The 20,123-nt window shown below is 26.9% G+C and overlaps 1 protein-coding gene across 2 annotated transcripts in view; it reads left to right on the forward strand.

Annotated features, from left to right (window-relative positions):
- Positions 1 to 12,622: 12,622 nt before the first annotated feature.
- LOC113555586 (flocculation protein FLO11-like) overlaps positions 12,623 to 20,123 on the forward strand; it is a 38,673-nt gene continuing 31,172 nt past the window's right edge. The window contains exons 1-2 of one of the 2 annotated variants that reach the window (XM_026960027.2): positions 12,623 to 12,836; positions 13,675 to 13,708. In XM_026960027.2, coding sequence (XP_026815828.1) covers positions 13,706 to 13,708 — 3 coding nt within the window. In that variant the 5' untranslated portion in view covers positions 12,623 to 12,836; positions 13,675 to 13,705. The remainder of the gene's footprint in view (positions 12,837 to 13,674; positions 13,709 to 20,123) is intronic. The other variant, XM_026960028.2, reaches the window with a different exon arrangement.

Raw genomic sequence — 20,123 nt, forward strand, 5'->3', positions numbered from 1 at the left:
TTTTATTTTTATTTTTATGGTTTGTTTAAATTTATGCGTCTTTGGTCTTTTTTTAAATATTTGTTGGTTATTTAAAAATCAAAAGTGCAATTAACGGAAGTATGAGTTTTTGTATTCGAAATCAATTGGGGATTGTAATCAGGAAGAAGCATTTTCCGTTTACTCAATTGTGTATACAATTAGATCTTACGAATGAAAACGTGACTTGTAATTTTCATCTTACCTATGTATAATATGTACAAATAATAATTTAAAAATAAACGAAAGCGTATATTCTTGTTCACACAAATAATCGATGTATTGCATTTATAATTTGTATCATTTACCACAAATTTATATTTATAAATACGTAACAGTATATAATGATTTTTTTTTTAATTGTTAGTAAGTAGATATATTACATATTATACAATATTGTCTTTGAATTTCGATTGTTTTAGTATTAATAATTTCTAATAGTTGTTATAACTTATTGCACTTATAGCACTTTATGTAACACCTATTTTCTATATATAATATATATATATATACACACGACACACGAGTAAATCAATAAATAATTTAGGTAGAAAGCTACATATATTAGATATAGTATAGTGATTTATAGTTTATTTTTCGTCAATTTTGTTTCATTTATGAATAAATCAAAGTATTATTACTTTATTAACTAGTCACTATCTACTATCAATTATCATTACTTGTGCTTAATATAACAGGTACATAACTGTATGTCTAAATGCTTGTTAATTGAATATACTAGAAAAAACCACATTGTATGCAATGACATAGTCTTAAGACAATAGTTGTTGCATAAATTGAACCTCAATAATATTATAATTTGTGATTACAATTTATTGATTTGCAAATTCATTAAATTTACAGACCGGGTTATAAAGTTTTTAATATTATAATTGCTTTTACATATTCATAGTTTGTGAAGTGTATAATTTAATTATATAAATTAAAATCTATAATAATTATTATCTTAGCGACTTAGCTAATAGTTGAGAACTTAGTAATAATTACACACATATCAGGTTTTGTTTTCTAAATATTGGTCAGTGGCTTCTGTAAAAGTTAATTCATATTTTAGAACCGGGGATTAGTCATAATCATTAGTTGTTATTAATAGTTTTGAAATTTGTAACGAAAATATTGCATATTATTATGTTAAAATTATAATCACATGGTCATATTTAATTATTAATATTGTTATACAATATACTTATAAACGTTAAAAAAGACTAATTATAAGAGACGTAATTAAAGGCGTAGTAAATAGGTATCTACCTACAACTTACATTATATAATATATTATAATGTCTAATATCTGGTTTATACACTATTATGATATATAAACCGTTAATCATATACATCCATAACTATAAATTATGTATTATATATTTATCATTTAGTGTATACTTATGTGCATGATAAATATGAATTATTGTTTTGAAAATAAATAATTATAAACGTTTATGTGAAAATATTTATTAGGAATTGAGTATATATTTTTATAAATTATGGAAGACGTGAAGTAAAATTAAAACGGCGTAATGAACTTATTACAAGTTAAAGTGAATAGAAATTATTATACCACAAAAATGAATTAATTACAGTTATTTCTATTTATGTATAATCTATATCCAGTGGTGTAATGGTCTTCAACCTTTTTAAGTAGAGAGCTACTTTTAAATTTTAATCTCAAGAAAGTTTCGAAAGCTGTTTGAAATTGAAATATTCATAGAATAAAATAAATATTTTAGGCATACTCTAGTCAGGTAAGAAAAAAAGGGAGCCGCTTATTGAATGATATTAGTTATTATTTTAATTGTATTATATTATATTTTTATATTATAATTATACTATAATATGAAGATGCAACACGATATAAAATTTATCATTTTAATAATTTCTATTACACTAAATTTTAAAATAAAATAAAATGTTTGCTTATGATTTGAGTACCTATACCTATAATAATTATGTAATGTTGTGGTATAGTTCAACAGATGAACTTTGGCCAACGAATTATACAAAATATTAAGTATATAGTAGGTATTGTACTTGTACTTTTTACGAGTAGTTTTAATTTAACTTCAAAAATACAATTCTGTAATTATTATACCTAGTTAAATTCTATTTTATTTATATTAACGAACGATATAATAGTTTTATAAGTAAATAAAAAAAATGTCATACCTGTTTAACAGAATTAGACTTATAATTACAAATAATTGATAAAGTGAAATTATGTACAATAATAAATCAACTTAATAGAATTAAATCGTTAAGGTTAAGACAAATTTGAGAGATAATTATTATATAATTTTAGTATAATATACTTTATGGTTACCACTGGGCAAAAATACAACATAAAAAAAAATTAAATTTTTATTTTATATTATTATCATAGTCTAATGCTAATCTTCCATACATTGCTATGAAGTTATTTTTAAATAAAAGAAAAATATATTTAATTTATTGTTTTCTATTCAAATGCATAATAAATGCAATTTACTGATGTTTTTAGCTCGTAGTCTATAGATTATAAAATTACTTTTAACAAAACTATAAAAAGTGCTATATCTAATCCACCACTGGCGAGTTCCCCCATTTCGGTTAGATTAGTTCATAAAGCAAGGTACTAAACTGATGCTTTTCTTGTGAACTGAGGTACATTAAAATCGAGATATGTGCCAATATATAGCCATATTTTAAGTTTGTTAATTTTTTCCTGGACGAAGATTATTTAGCTAGTACATTTATAGCATTATATTATATTCATATTTACAGTATTCGAGTTTAAATCTTAAAACTGTTTTATATTATACATTTCAATATAATATTACATTTGCATACACGAATATGTACGCATCGAGCGATCGACATAATGTTGTATACGTGTATGAAAAAAATTGAATGTGGATAGATTATTTCCAGAGGGCATTTTTTTACCTAAAGTCAGTCCTGTAGTATTCAATAATGTTATAATGTTAATGATAATTATCGAATATCATAAAATATCTGAATCGTTATATAACTGCAGTATTTGATCGATAAAACGCATAAGTAATATTGTGTTTGTTTTTTGAAAGTTACACAAGTACATTTCCGGTTTCTGGTTAATAAATTAAGAAAGGTTAACATGAAATACCTTTATATCATTATAGTCGTTTGAATTTAACATTTTTTAATACACTTGCCATTTATAAAATATTACTAAAAATTATAAAAAATGTGTACTCGTGCCTGTAGTCTGTGAAAATGGTGTAGGGTTTATTATTAGTATAAACGCATATTATATTCTATAAACGTTTTAATGAGCACGATGATCGTTTTGACCGCCGGGTCCTCTATAGATATATCATAATATATAATAAGGTACGAGACATGTTCACCAATTGATTTCAAAATTCTAAATCTCAAGAGTTGTTTATTTCTATATACAGGTAATATACGCGACATAGACATAAAAACGGTGATCATCGCAGACCATAATAAGTTTCAATTAAGCGTGCAGACGCAGGTAACACATACATTTTGTCGTAGAATATACTATGACATATTATCATACCACCTAATAACAATAATACAGTATGGTACCTGTGTAGCTGTCGAAGTGTCACGAACATATATTGCGATCGAAACTTCGCTAGTTGTACGAATATATATATATATATATTGTGAAAAGTTAATTACACGGCTCAAACCTATGTGTACTATTATACATTAACTTATATGTGCGTGTGCATATATTATACTTACGTCTCGTCTGTCGTCGTCCGCGATATATATAACACAATAATAATACATATAGTGATTGATGTTAGGATGTGTCGGTCGTATACCTATCGGATAGGACGAGAGCTCGCTCACAACACACACACACACACACACACACACACATACGCATCACATAATATGGTTACGATTTGTAGTTTTCGCTGTGTCGCAGCATTACGTAATGCCGGCGGGTATAAGGTGTTCTCCGGGTAGCTCCTCGTACTAGTATACACACACACACACACTCGAGTATCTTGCAGAGAAAGTTCCGATGACCGGACCACGGCTCGCTTGCTTTACAAACCACACCTGTTTATTTATTTTTATTAATCACATCGCAGTCGAGCATTATGATAGTATAATAATACACGCTGTCGTATACATATATATATATTATACTCGTTCGGCGCGCGATTTACTGTATATATTATATTATTATAGTCGATTTACTGCCGTGAGATGACGGTTCTCCGTTAGATATACGACACTACCGGTTTTTTGGCGAATTCCATATCCGCGCGTCGCAGGTGGGAACCCAATCCAGGTGGTTTGTCGAGCGATGAGGTAACGCGAGTCCTCGTTGTCTTCGTCGTAAGTTACTACTCTACAATCTACATTATAAAATATTATGTGAATAAAACGATCTGTGTGTGTGTGTGTGTGTGTGTGTGCGTGTGTGTACATCGCAGTTGCGATTGCCGCTGTCGACGCTGCGATGTCCACGATCGCCGCGGCTATTGGAGCGGTTATTAACCTAGTTCTCGGGATATATTTTTTTTTTTTTGTTGTCAATATAGACTCAAACTATAGTGCAACCGAGAAAATGCCGATGACGAAACTCTGCGCGATAGGTCAACTGTAATACGCACAATTCACGCAATAACAAAATATGCTTCCATCATTATGTTATATACTTATAATATGGATGGTATATACACACATATATAATAATGGCATAACGCATGTGACATACATAATGTTTATTTTATATTGCACTAACATTGTGTTTATGCAGGCGGCGCACTGCACATGTACCTGTCAGAGAAAACCGATTTTCCGTGTCCCAAAATAATGTACAATATATAGATTACAGGTAAAAACAATGCATACCTATATCACTATTTATTATATTATATAGCAGGGGTGGCCAAATTACAGCTCGCGAGTCACATCTGATTCATGTCATTGTTAGATGCGGCTCGCATTTTATTTATAAAATTAAAATATACTTATTATATTATTATTATTATTAAGAATTTTAATTTTTTAGATATATGCATTTATATAAAAAAAAAAAATTAAATTATATAAAATATTTCTACAAAGATTTTGATTCTGTGTATTATTATATTTATACACGTGGACCGCGAACTTATTAATGTTAACCACCCCAGTTATATATAGTATACGTATATAATAATCGACACATTCGACTTGTATAAGACCCAAGTGAAATTCTATCCACCGCGACTCATGTACTGCAGCTGTCGTCGTGGTTAATAAATTATAATAATACGTAATATTATTATTGTTATATTACGTTGTCGGCATTCAGCTTACACAGAAATAAAGAATATGAATTTAAATATTTAATGCGGCACGAACGATAAGTTATTTATTATAGTATACATTATATATAATATTTTTTAATGTGAGAATGGATGACTTAGAATTTATAACAGGCGTGCCCAACCCTTTTCTAAGTTCAGACTTTATTTGAAGCTTATATTTATACTGCGGGCCATAAAATTATGCTTTTAATTACTTTATTCTTTTTTTGGTCCTAAATATTATTTTTTGTAATTTAAAAATTGATTAAAAAAATTTTTTATATTTTCGTTGGAATATTTTCGTTAGGTATGCCTGACTTATAATATCAATATAGTATACTGATCTACAGGTCATAATTGTATATAAATGAGTTTTAAAATTTAGTACAAAATCTTCCAAAATTTCTTTTAAGTTCCTCAATATTGATAAATGTGATCTATCGATATATTATTTTAATATTATGTATCATAGTTCGTTCATTATTATACGTATAATTTTTACACAACGTTAAAATATATTTAACATATTTAATTATTTGTCATAACTATTAAATTCGAGTTTTCCGAGTGTGTCCCGAAATGATCATAATTTAATATTTCTAGTATGTCCGGAATAAGGTATCACTTGAGTGTGGGGCTCAAGAAAAAATTTCATATTTTGATGTAGCCCAAGTGCGTCTCAGTTCATTTAGAGTTACTCAAGGTAACACGAGAATTGTACCTACTAGCTTACACCTCAAAAATAGTTAACCATTATTATTAATTCAATTATTTTGGCTTACAACTACATAAATGTATTTAAAATTTTGGGCGAGTGTATAAATATTTTATACATTTTATGTCTATGATATATAATTTATTTATTTTTGGTTGAATTTTTAATTTTATAATTTTCACATAATCGATCTAGAGATTCGTTTAGTTTTGTATATTATTTATTATCTTCAATAAATTAATATTTTTTTCATACCCCGATCCAATTTTTTTAAATATCTATCTGTATGATTAAAACATTGAATCAACATTTTTTCGTTTATTTTAATTTATTTAATATATATTTGATAACACAGTAATGTCATTTATGAATAGTTTAGGTACCATAATAGTATAGTATGGGATATTGTACAAACAATATATAAAGTAATTTTATATAGGTACTATTACAGTATAGGTATTATCAGTGATAATATTATGGATACACTTGCGATATACCAAATTTATTAGCGATATTATAGCGGAGGACGGTGGTAAACTCTCAAATTTTAAATCTAGTAAATTCCTCTGATAGTAAAATTTCCCAGATCAACATTGTGTTTAACTAATGAAATATGACAGTATGAAACCAACTAAGTTGAAAATGACTGCGTTACAATTTTGGACTAGTTTTTATTGATCTAAATGAAGTAGGAAAGATTTATGTATTCACATTAGATGCAATAATTTCTTCATAAAATTAAAAATTAGAAACTTTTGCTTTGTACTTAGTTTAGATGTATATTTATAAAAATACAATATATAACCTCCAAAAATGTGGGATTTAGCATCATTGTCAACATCAAAAACAACCAGTGTTTGTAAATCCGTTTCATTCACATTTAAATTTATATTTTTCTAGTATTCTCATTCATTTCTATTATTATTTATACTACTATTATTATTTATTTGTGTCCTACAGTGGCATAGCTAGGAATTTTAGTTATGGGGGGGGGGCAAAATTGCATTTTATAAAGTCAAATACATAAGTATATTATAGGTAGTAATTAATAATTAATTTCAGTAAATGAAAATAATAAAATAAATGATACAATATAGAACTTAATATTATACAACTTCAATATACAGTTATTTTTTTAAATTACCAAATTTTGTTTAAAGGTTAATTTTCAGAGGAGGTTGGGGGGCAAGCGCCTCCTTTGCCCCTCCCTTAACTATGCCACTGGTGTCCTATAAGATTTTCAAACTGAAATATATATATAACAATTCAAAGTTACTAAAAACAAAATTAAATAATTAAAAATCTCATATCAAAAATAAAGAAAAAAATCAAATCACAGAAAATTATAAACTTTAAAAACCAAAAAATAGACACTTTAAGTTTTTTTAAATTTGTATGTTTATGATATTATTATAATGTACAAACAAAATTATTACAGACTCAGGAGAGTTCGGGACAGATTTGGGCTATTAAAAAAGTATGATATAGATAACATGATGCATTCATCCGACGTAATTAAATTCTATAGTGCGTATTGATTAAAATTTAATTTATACAAACGAATATAACAATCATTGTGAATATTATGATTTATATTATTTCTTTATCGAAGGTCAAATTCTTACTTTTATACAAACAAAATAATTGTGTACACTAATCGATTTTTAACATTATTAAACGTTTGGTTAAACGTGAAAGTGATTAAGCTTACACAAAACTAAATGACATATTTTATGGATGTGCACCTACATAAAATAGGAATTCCAACAAATGAATAAGTAAACCATATAGCAGACTTGAAATATAAATAAAAACATACAATTTTATTTTAGAGTACATACTAGTTTTTATTTTTGTATTTTTATTTAAATGAGTTTCTGTTTAGTTAAAAATATGTTTTGTTCACTAATATAAAACATCTATCAATACATAGCTTAACTATTTAATCATGTATGGTACATTACTTATGTCTATAAGTATTATTATCTTTGAGTAGTTTGAGTATTATCGTTAGTCAATATATAAGGTATATACGAGTACATATATACGTATATGTTTGAATCAGATAAAACTTCTTATACCTTGATAACTTTATTTAGTTACAGTCAATTATCACAAACTAAAAGATATAGGTATAGATATATTATTATACATTAAATTATTTTCGTCCATTCTTTGTACAACGCCAACACGAGCACTTTTAATCAATATATTATTTCGTATTCTATAGATTTGAGATTTTTTCTGATAAATCTTGTATGTGTACCTACTCCAATATGGCAATAACTAGATAAAATTAGTATGAATTAGACATTTTCAACGAACATATTCATTTACATATCATATAAGCATAAAACACATAATGCGTATACCATATAATTTGTAGTTTTTTAGGGTAAGTTAAATGCGTATCTACAAAGATATTTAATTTTATGTTCGTTGATTAAATTTTATATTTTATATTTAATATATAATAAATATTTAAGATTATGCAAGTATTAAGTAGGTACTAATTATGTAGGTATATTTAAAATTTAAAAATTAATACCTATAATTTTCACATTTAAAAATATATGTTAAAGAAATTAGGTACTTAATTTTTAACTAATTTATAATAGTAAATTATTTGGCATTAAATTCATTTTTATATTATGAGTATGTGTTCAATTTGCAGTTATACTTTTGATAGTTAAGTAAATAGTTAATAGTTCTGAAAAAATAAAATCATTTTTAAAACAACATATCGTCGTTTATATATTGTTTAATACAGCTTCCACAGGTTTGTAAATAAGTTTTTTTTATTGAATTGGATAAATTTAAATATCGAGATGGATATACTGATAAACTACCATAATAGTACTTAGCTGTTATTTTCTTAAATATAACGAGCGTATAATATTCTATAACAAGAAACATATCTACAATGGAATAATTTACATACGTGAGCTGAATTAATTAAATATTAATATAAATACCAACTGAGTAAACATTGAAAATAAAACAGCAGAACCGAAAATACTGTACTATAACTTATGGTTATCTTATGGGTGGATAATTATAGCTACGGACACGGTATAATGGAACAATATGAGATTTACAAAAAATCATATAATTTAAAAAATATTTTATAATGATCTACTAACCTTATTTATTCCGTTCTGGAACTCGTCATAATTAATATTGTTTTTATAAATCAAAAGTTTTGTTTAGGTCTTGATGTTAATGTTCACTGTATTTTCTCCTTTTTATAAATTGAAGTGTTTGAGTGGTAGACATTTGATGAACCTAAAACCAAATAATTTTAATAATTTCTGTTAGATATATAATTTTCTATCATATTTTTTATTGTTCATTTTGTTCTTTAAAATTGAATAAATTATATGTTTTTATATAAATGGCCAATGATATTAGTAATTTTAAAGCAAAAATGAAAATATTCAAAAAAAACTCACTTACAAAATAACACTAAAATTACAACACAGACATTCGAATACGGCAATCAAAACACAAGTGTTAACTAACGTGGTTTCCGTATTAAGAATTTAAGACGTGTGTAGATGTGCGACTGTGCGAGTGTAGGACGTAGGTACATATAAATAAAGAATTGTGATTGATAAATAATAATAATATTACATACTAAGTAATCAGATAGACATCGGTATATGCCACAGATAAAGATAAAATAAAGTTGAATTACACCAAAATTATTATAGATCACATATTATACTACTACCTCAGGTACTGATCATGGGGTTTCTAATATAATGATTACCTACGTACGAGTATATACTATAGTTTCGACATTTAAAAAATAGATCGTATAAATCTAAATCTTTTAATAATTTTTATTATATATTAACATGTATATATGTAATAGCATTCATCATAATAAAACTAAATTAAAATGGTTTAAAATATTATAATATATTATTATATTATAGTTAATGCGGATATTAAATTATTAACTTATAATAATTTATAGCAATTATTACTGATAGGCACCTATTAAACTAAATTGTGTTTTGTCGGTTGATGTATTGAATAATCACATTAAATAATTATGCATTTATGTACTACGAGTATATAATATAGTTTTATTCGATAACAGAAAAGCAGGGGAAAATTTTTTCAAACTTTCACACATAATACGTCCATTTAGGTTCCTTGATCACTTAATAATTATTTTGTAACATCTAATAAATATTTGAGTGTATTATGGTTGAAACATATAGAAGTGAAAACTATAATAATGTTGATCAAAATGTATTTTCATTATTCTTATTATTTGTGATGTTTTAATATATAAATAATTTACATTAAATAATAATAATTTATTTTTTAACATACCTATACAAGACAATTTCAAATATCGTATAAAACGATTATGTTGGGAATGATTTTGTAATCGACTGTTAAGTTGTGTACATATTGTTTTTTGTATAATACATTTTAGATTAATTTTCTCAATGAACAATACAGTACAATAAAGTCATAGCTCGAGGATAATATTAAATTTACTTTGTTGGAACAGTGATTTGCGTAAAAATAGTTTTATTACATTATATTTTTATAAGGCAATGCGATAAGTTGTGTTTATTTTTTTTGCAGACTTTGTAGTTAATTTATGTTTCATGATCTACTTTTATACCTTCAATTTCAGGATTTTTATTTACTTTATTAAAAAAAAAAACAAAAAAAAATGGTCTCCAACAATTTAATTAATGAATATAAATTATATTGGTACTGTTGATTATTTGTAGATACTTTATTTAATTATATTTATGTATGTTTTATAATGATTATAAAGTAATTCAAATTCTAAATAACTAAATATGAATATCTTTTTTCTTTGAAATTATTATGAATATTTTATTTTTAATACGTGAATGGTATAGATATTATTACTGATAGTAATCTAACCTACACATTAGATATTTTCAATTTTTAATATTTTCAAGTATTATATCCATTCGAAATTTGTTAAAATATTTATCGTGTTATACATCTAGTGTATATTTTTAGGCACTTAATCACACCAGAAATGTACGAAAGAAAGTTATGAACTCGAGATTTGGCACGAAAGTACTCGACCCAAGTGTTTTTATGTTTAAATATTATGCAATATTTAATGAATGTGCTTAAATGAATTCTTATAACAATATAATATAATAAAATCGTAATTAACATAGCATATAATATTAATTGTAGTGATCGACAAAAGAATATTATGTATTATTATTTATTACTAAATAATAGATTATGATTTTTAAAAGTTAAAAGTTAAAAGTTATATTTTATTCTTTTATATTTAGGTGGGTAAACAGTAGTATTAAAACAGATTGCAATAAAATACACACCATAGATTAATATATCAGTAAGAGTCGGATCTTGGGGGAGGGGGCAAACCGGGGAACTTTCGGCGGAAATCTTGGTCAGGGGTGCCACATAACCAAACAACAGTGGCATAATAGAGGGGGGCTGAATTGTGAGAAGGTGCTAGTTATATACTTTGCTCCGAGTAAAAAATATGCTAGATCCGGCTGTTGATAACAGTTATATTTTTGTGTTACGAAAACGGAAAACATAATAGTATAATATTTGTATAAAAAAATGTTGATAAGAATCTCAATAAGAATTGACGAAATCCTACGAAATCTTTCTCTGCCTATAACTATGTTATAGGTATAACGTTTATAAATAAAAAAACTAATAGTTATATTTTGATATATATTATATAGATTATAGAATATAAACCTATAAAAAAATACGATTACTATTACTATATGTACCGTTCCTAGACCAACTGTGGAAACTTACTAAGTATCGTAATGCTAATCGTAAGTTGGTGGTTCAACATCAATCCTCCATTTTAACAAACGATTTTAATGAGAGAGGTTAGCTTGGCTAAGTTGACTTGGTTGATTTTCAGTTAGTTCCTGATGAAAAATTTAAATTAATATTAAATTATCAGGACCATAACACTAAATATTTGTTTGTTTACATTAAAATAAACGTGCTACTGAAGTAGCGTATCAATTACTCTCATTCGATGAAAATTTACACAATATAACATTTTAGTATCCATTTCGTGAAAAGATATCCACTTTACAAAATTGTTAATTATTATACTAAGTGGAAAAAAACAGTTTCCGTTTCAAGAACAACTGAAAACTTTTCATGAATTGGAAAATGTCATCAAGTGGATGCGACATATATATATATATATATATAGTAATAGTAATCGTATTGTTTTATAGGTATATATCAAAGTATCACTATTAGTTTTTTTTTTATATCATTACCTTGTTATTGTTATTATTATTTTCATTATTATTATGTGTGTAAAACATGTATTTATTAACCAGCCAACCACGACGAGTACGGTACACCTCTAGGGTTTTTGTTAGAAGCGCCAAGACTACAAAAGACATATAATATATGTACCTGCTAACAGTATTATATGTTAGGTCCGTATATATTGAATAGTGGGGCTTTGGTGGTGCAGCGGTCCTCGTGGCCGTCTAGCGCGATGTGCGCACACCGTCTGAGCGTTAGTCTTCTCATACATATTTTCCGGTTTAGACGCGCGTGTATATCTCTGGGTGTTATTATTATTATTACATTTAACATTTACCGTACTTGTGACAAAAAAAAATAATAATTATGAATTAATAATGATAATGATAATATGATCACCGTGAATAAAAATCTATCAGACAATAGTGCGTGATCGGTTTCGTTGTATATATATTCTAACGAGAACACGGATAGCTCAATATTTCAACGTAAGTTCAAAAAATTTCATCATATTTAATAAATTATTTTTTACATCGATTACGCACATCTCAATGATTTCGAGGAGTGTGATTAAAAATAAAATGCCTGTACATTTTGTGGTGACCAGTTACACCCTATTGGAGACTAAAAGACTTAAACGATAGATATCAACATGTATGAGTCAAGTATAGTAATATTACAATATGTAGTCGGTCTGGGTGCTGGAAATGATAACTATTGAAATACTTAATGTGGATTATAAAAAAATTACTATGGTTGTCATTAGGTCAATATTTTTGAATGAATCGAAAAATATTCGGTACTAAAATCTATAAGACTACATCTATATAATAAATTATAATCCACTTTAGCTGCGAATTGTTTTATAAATTTTAAATTAAATTAAATATTAAATGTTAAACTAATATAAATTTTATTAAAATTTAAGCCATAATACATTATAATTATCGGGCGAAAAAAATATTATGTTGAGTTTTAAAAAATAATACAAATAAAAATGAATTGTAAAATAATAACTTCGTAACAATATTATTTCTAGCATTTTTGGACAGTGTAGACTATAGATAGGTATGTAATTCTAATTGTCTATGTAATTAAACTACTACAGATGATAATTATTGCTTATAATATATTAATTAAATTATTAAGTATTTTAGGAGAGATAGGGGACAGCGCTTATAAAGGATATATGTTCTATGTAGGTTTTATGTAGGTCTTAAGTGTAAGAAAAGAGTTGATATATAGTTGGAAGAGAAAAAAGATTAGTATTTTATTTAAGTAATGATATGTATCGCAAATTTTTAAATTCATAATTTTTTTTTGTAGGCTATATAATTGCAGTCGGAATCATTGTGCAATGGTAATAATTAATAAAAATATTAACATGCTTAATTCTTAATAGTACCTATAGTACATTACACTTGCGTGAAAGTATATAATATTATGTCATGTAAAATTCTAAACTAGAAATTAATACAATTTAAATAAATATGTAGGTACTGTGGTTTATGTATTGAAGTAGATATTAAATAGGTATATTTATAAACAAAACCATCAAAGTATTAAATCGAAGTTAACTCGTACAACAAGTAACAGCAGTAATCATGGAATTATTTTTTAACATAACATCTTGTTTTCTAATATTTTAAACGAACGTGTTTCATGATTGATATGTTTTTTCTACTGTATATAATTATTACAATGATGGTAATGATACATGATTACAATAATATCAATACTATTTTGAAATTTTACACATAATTTGTTTACAAATATAATATTTAGTTATAATAATAGTTTATTAAATTATAATTAATATATATTTTTTTCTTTATTTGAAATATACAATCTATACCTAAGAGGCACAACGAGTACATGTGGTGAGAATACATATATATATATATACATTATACATCTAAAAGAGGATAACATAAACATATATTAATAACTAATATAATATGATAATATTCTTGTTTATTTATTATTGCAGCAAAATTCATAATCGATAAAATAAATATATATAACATTTACTATTTTATTAAGATATTTATTATTTATATTTATTATATAGCTTGGTAATCTTAGCAAATAAACGGATCATATTTTGTGGAATATAATAAAAGAGTATTATTTTATATATATTTAAAAATATTTATAGAGAACGTTTTTAATAATTTTCTAATTTCAATAGATACATAAAATATTGAGTATTACATCAAATTAATAATAATTAAAGAAGTAGGTATAATTAAAAGTAGAATTTTGTAATGGTAAATACACAATGATATATTTTTATTCGGATAATTTTAAAATATATAGTATATTATTAACGTTATACAACATTGACAACATTATAATAAAGATAATTTCGGAGTTTTTAAATCTAAAATATTTCCGGGTTTCTCAGAAAAATTAATGCATCATTTATAAAAAATATAATAATATTTTTGGCATCTTATTTAAATATATGTAATGAAATAGTAAATAGAATAAACACAAAAGCTTTATCACGATTTCCCATTTAGCTATCATTATTTTACTGTACGATCACCACAATACCATTAAAATAAACTTAAAACCACTCAAATCGTCACAATTTGATGAATATGTAAATACATAGGAGAGAGTGAAAGGTTCTAAACTGGCTGAAATAGAAGAAAAAACAATAATTATTGTATTTATTTTCCTGCGACGGCGACCAAACGTGGGTTTTTTTTCTTGTAACAATTTTACGTCGCATGATAATAATACGATATACATTATTATTATATTATAATATTATATGATCACATAATAATATAATTTGGTTTTTCAACACAGCCACCAGCACTACTGCGTGTACACGGAATGATAATAATATGTGCCTAATATCCATGCGATTTTCTTTTGATTGCACTTTTAAAGTATCGTTGTATATACTTTGTATGTTATATTGTTCGAAGTGTGCGAATTGAAAATGTTTGCAATTGAAAACCCGAAATAAAACCTCCCAAGGGGTCGCGATAACAACTGACGAGTGTAATTAACATTCCCTCATGTTCATAGCCAAACAATAATAATCACACGAAAATTGTCGGATGCAATATAACGCCTTACCTAAACATGTAATTGATTTGAATAGCCGTCATTGATCCGCGCACGTTTCTATATCGTATTGCGCATTTACAGCTTATACATATATACCTAATATAGAAGGTACTCGGGTACTGCCCGACGGCGGAGCAAGCATCGAAGCATAATAATTAATAAACAGTATTTTTATGAGTGTGTGTGTGTGTGTATGAAAGAAGTCTTTGTTAATCACGACGACGATGACTATTACGATGTGGTGGTCTATTTGTGCCCTGCAGCCGAACACATACTGCCACTACATAGTATAATATACATAAATGGTATACGGGGTGCTTCGCCAAGCACGAGAACCCCTTTTTTCTTATCATTATTGCAGTAATTAAAAATTTGATTTTTTAAAATATTTAAATATACTTAAAGACTGTATTTTAAAATTATTGAGATTCTTCGTACTAGATACTTAAAAAATGTCCTATGCCTGTGACCTATGGAGACATAAATTTTTGTTTGTACAAATTAACTGGGTATAAATATTAAACTTTTCAGAAAAATTACTCATTAAGTAATTTACAGTAATGGATTCTCGTTTGAAAAACAGAAGCTTATAACCTCGAAGGACACACCTTAGGTAGTATAAAACATAACAATAATTTAAAAATATGGCATTTAAGTATAAAAATACTAAAAGTTCATATTTAAACGAAAAACATTTAGAGTGAGCACTGAGCATGTTTATACTCTGTTTATTCGCCTAATTTATGTACAAGGAAACATGTCAATGATCGTAGAAAATGTCCATCAAAAATATCTAAATATCGATCTATAAGAAGTATAGTAGTTGTGGTCTACAGGTGTAGCGTGACTGCGAGCTGCGCGGCGATGGTTTAAGAATTGGATATTTGATGGATATCGTGATTCATGAGAGTTGTGCTTGTTTAAATTTAACAATATTATTTTAGTAAATATATCCAGAAAAATATATATGTCGCATACTATAGTATTAGATGACGAAAATGCGGTTTATCGTCATGCGACAATGGGTAATGTCGATAAACCGTCAACGATGCTTATAGTAGCCGGTTGCCTATACCGCGCGCGCGTATCCGGTCATTAGATGGAAAAATTGGTTATTGCCTCTAGGAAACATTGAAGTCTGGAAATTATGTAAGGTTTAGATGTTACGCTAAACGGGGTCGAATCGACAGAAAATCCTTGAATTTAACGAAACGCGACTGCAAGGAAAACGGATAAATATATGTACGCAAACTATTGCAAAGAGCGAAGTGGAAAAAAAGACCTATGCATACTCGAATTACTCGAATACGTTATGATGACATTCAAATTTTATCTCCTTAGTTTGTATTCCGTATTTACTCGTATGTAGAATACCTATGTATAATAAAATATTCTGTTACGGATAAAATTGATAATTATCGTATATGCTATAATATATAGTAATACATTGAGAATTTCGATTAATCGATCACACGAGGTAGAATTACTACATAAGGTCATATATTTCATTATATAGTGTACCTATATAGTTTATATAAATATATATATGTATTATTAAAATACCCAAATATAGGTATTTCGGTAATAATCACGATATTATTATTACATATAGATTATACAAGTATAATAGAAAAAAAATAATGTTATATGTTATTATTGTTATTATATCGAAAATAATGAAATATTTTTATGAACAGTGCAGTTTGGAATACACTCAAGATTGATTACTTATACAGTTACACCGCGCGTTTATTATCCCTTTATGTGCGATTAAATATTTTAATTTAAAAATAATTACGTAAATTACATTTTATTACGATTTTTATTTGTATAAAATGTATAGTTATATTTGTTAGATAATTGAAGAAATCAAGTATAATAGTACAGCTTATTAGGATATTATGTTGTATAGATTATAAAATTAAATATTTTATACTTTCTTACTGTATAAAAACATCGCTTATATAGCAATATTGAAAACTTACTTCGATAGTTGTAAAAGTTGCTTTTTTCAAGAAAAAGCCTATCACTTCAATAGTTAAATTGCATTAAATGTCCTTATATTTTTTTTTCATAACGATTTGGAAAATCAAAGTCACAGAACTGCTTTCCATAACATTTTTTTTTCAGCCTAGCCAATTACGACACGTTAGTCACACGTTAATGGTAGTCCTAGTTACACAACACGAGATTATAATAGTCGGCAGCAGTCCGAATGCGTCCGTCATATCGAGAAGACGCACACAAAGAACACGTTCGCTAGAAATAATGATATCAACGATTTACATAATACACAGCACGTGCGCATAATATCTACCAGTTACTACCTACTATAAAAAATAAAAGAAAAAAGCCCATACGCTTAATATTAGTGTCGTCGACCACGGTGCTCGGGGACAATAGACGGAAATTAATCGAAAATTAACACGTAATAACAAGAAGAAGACCCAATATAGTATGGTAACAATAATTGGCCTTGACTCTTTCCAATTAATACATCACAATATGACCATTAGTCGTCAAGCAACCAGACGTGTGGTTCGTCTTCTTCATTGTCTTTATTTCAATTGCGGCCAACGTAAAATATATGTTATATTATTAACCGCGTGTACCGCAAAAACCTATAGAAGGTTTGTACGTTATACCTAATATGTGTACCTTACTATATAATATATAGCCTGGAAAACTATATACTAACACAATTATGTATACCTGTGTACCATGGCTGTGCATATACCAAAAAAATAAGTAACAAATCTTATTGATAATATTTGACAGGGTTTAACTTTAAATCATTTATACATTTTAAATGAGAATAATTCAAGTGCGCGAGCGCAGGAGAAGACGATTTGAATTTAAATTGAAAATACCACAAATATCTACATACACCAATACAAAAAGTAGTTTCTTTATGCTTCGTCAGTTTTATATTGTATTGATGATTGCGCATGTATCATGACAGCTCATGGTTAAAGAACCTGTGACATCCCGATCACGAGAATTGAGAATAACCTACGTATATTGAACGCAATATGCGATTTTTACATAGAAATATCAAATATGCATATCGTAGAGCCAGTTTCAGTTTCGAGTTTTAAACGCTAATTTAAAATACCTGTGCGCGTGTGTAACAATTTGAAATTCTAATATCGCGAGCGCAATACAACGATATTGTAAGATTTTCATTAATTTTATTCGATGAAAAAATGTACTTGGACGGCAGCGTTGTGAATAGCAAAAAATTAAGTAAAAATTTTCTTAATGACGTATGCTGAAACATAATAATAAAATAAATTATTGTGTTCTTATATACATTGACAAAAGTATAATAAACGAGCGTTCACTATAGCCTATAATTCACTTAGTACCTCTGGACTCCTCTTACGCCGTAAATTCGCTACTGTGTATAAGTAAAACGTTACAAATAATATTAACAAACACCGAACGTCGGGTTGATTGTGATTTAAGAAAAATTTCTGTGGGCGCCTACAGCTAATAATACTCGTAGACGAGAAAATTCGGAAGGCTTTTGTGATCGATTCGGTTTCGATGTAAGATGATATATGAATATGATATAACAAGGCGTAAGCGACACTCTATTAGAGCGAAAAGTAATGAATAAATACCTCTCTATAATATATTAATATATTTAATAGTATATGCATTTATTCCATTTCTAGACTCTCGTTACTATTGTAGTATATACGTAGATATATACATATTGCGTTTCTATGTTATAATTGCATGTCGTTTATAATAATACTATAATACCATGCACGTGTATCAAAATTCACGAATAACTTCAATTTCTACACGGAATTATTTAAAGTATGATATTATGTACTATTATTATGTGGCGATTTATTGCGTTTCGTTTCGTTTTGTTTTTCATTATTGAGTTATTTTTCCATCGCGCCGCAAGGTCCAAAACGATATTAATAATAATGAGCAGTATATACTGTATAATCAACCGCCATCAGACTTACACGTCCTCAGACTTTGTTGCCTCGAGATATTATATAGACACTACAGCGTTACAGACTACTTTCGATTGTTATAATATTATTGTGTACCTATATATCTATATATATATATCAACGTGTGCGGTTTTCTGTGTACGCGCGATCCCGGCTGTTAATTATTTTAACTTTTTTCTTCTTTCACCCAAAACCAAATACGCTGTGGGATGACAGCGGTTTACATTGTATACATATTACCTACATTTTTCAGGCATATCGCATACAGTGATTGACATAATTAATGCGTATACCTACGTGGGTATTGTACGGTATTATTATTATATAGCTGTTATTATACTATTGTAGTACATACAAATATTTGATAATTCGTTGTCCTATTATACTTGTGATCCGAAATGTCGTCTGTGAATGAATCAGATCGACTATATCAACGAAATAGCTTGCATGCAAACAAATAGTAGTAAGGTATGCAATAATATCATTTATTTTATATTCATAATAAAATTATTTTTAAAATTTTTTTATCATTAGGTTCTTACGTAGGTATTAACTATACCTACTGCATGTTTTAAATAGTTAAAACAGTCTTGTTAAGCAATCTATAACAACAACTATGAAAAAACAAAACGGTTATTTGTAATATTATCACTGTGATTTTGAACAGTTTCAATATTCCATCTAAATATAATATGTTTAACTATATCGATA

This window comes from Rhopalosiphum maidis, chromosome 1 (genome assembly GCF_003676215.2).
Source record: "Rhopalosiphum maidis isolate BTI-1 chromosome 1, ASM367621v3, whole genome shotgun sequence".
Lineage (NCBI taxonomy): Eukaryota > Metazoa > Arthropoda > Insecta > Hemiptera > Aphididae > Rhopalosiphum > Rhopalosiphum maidis.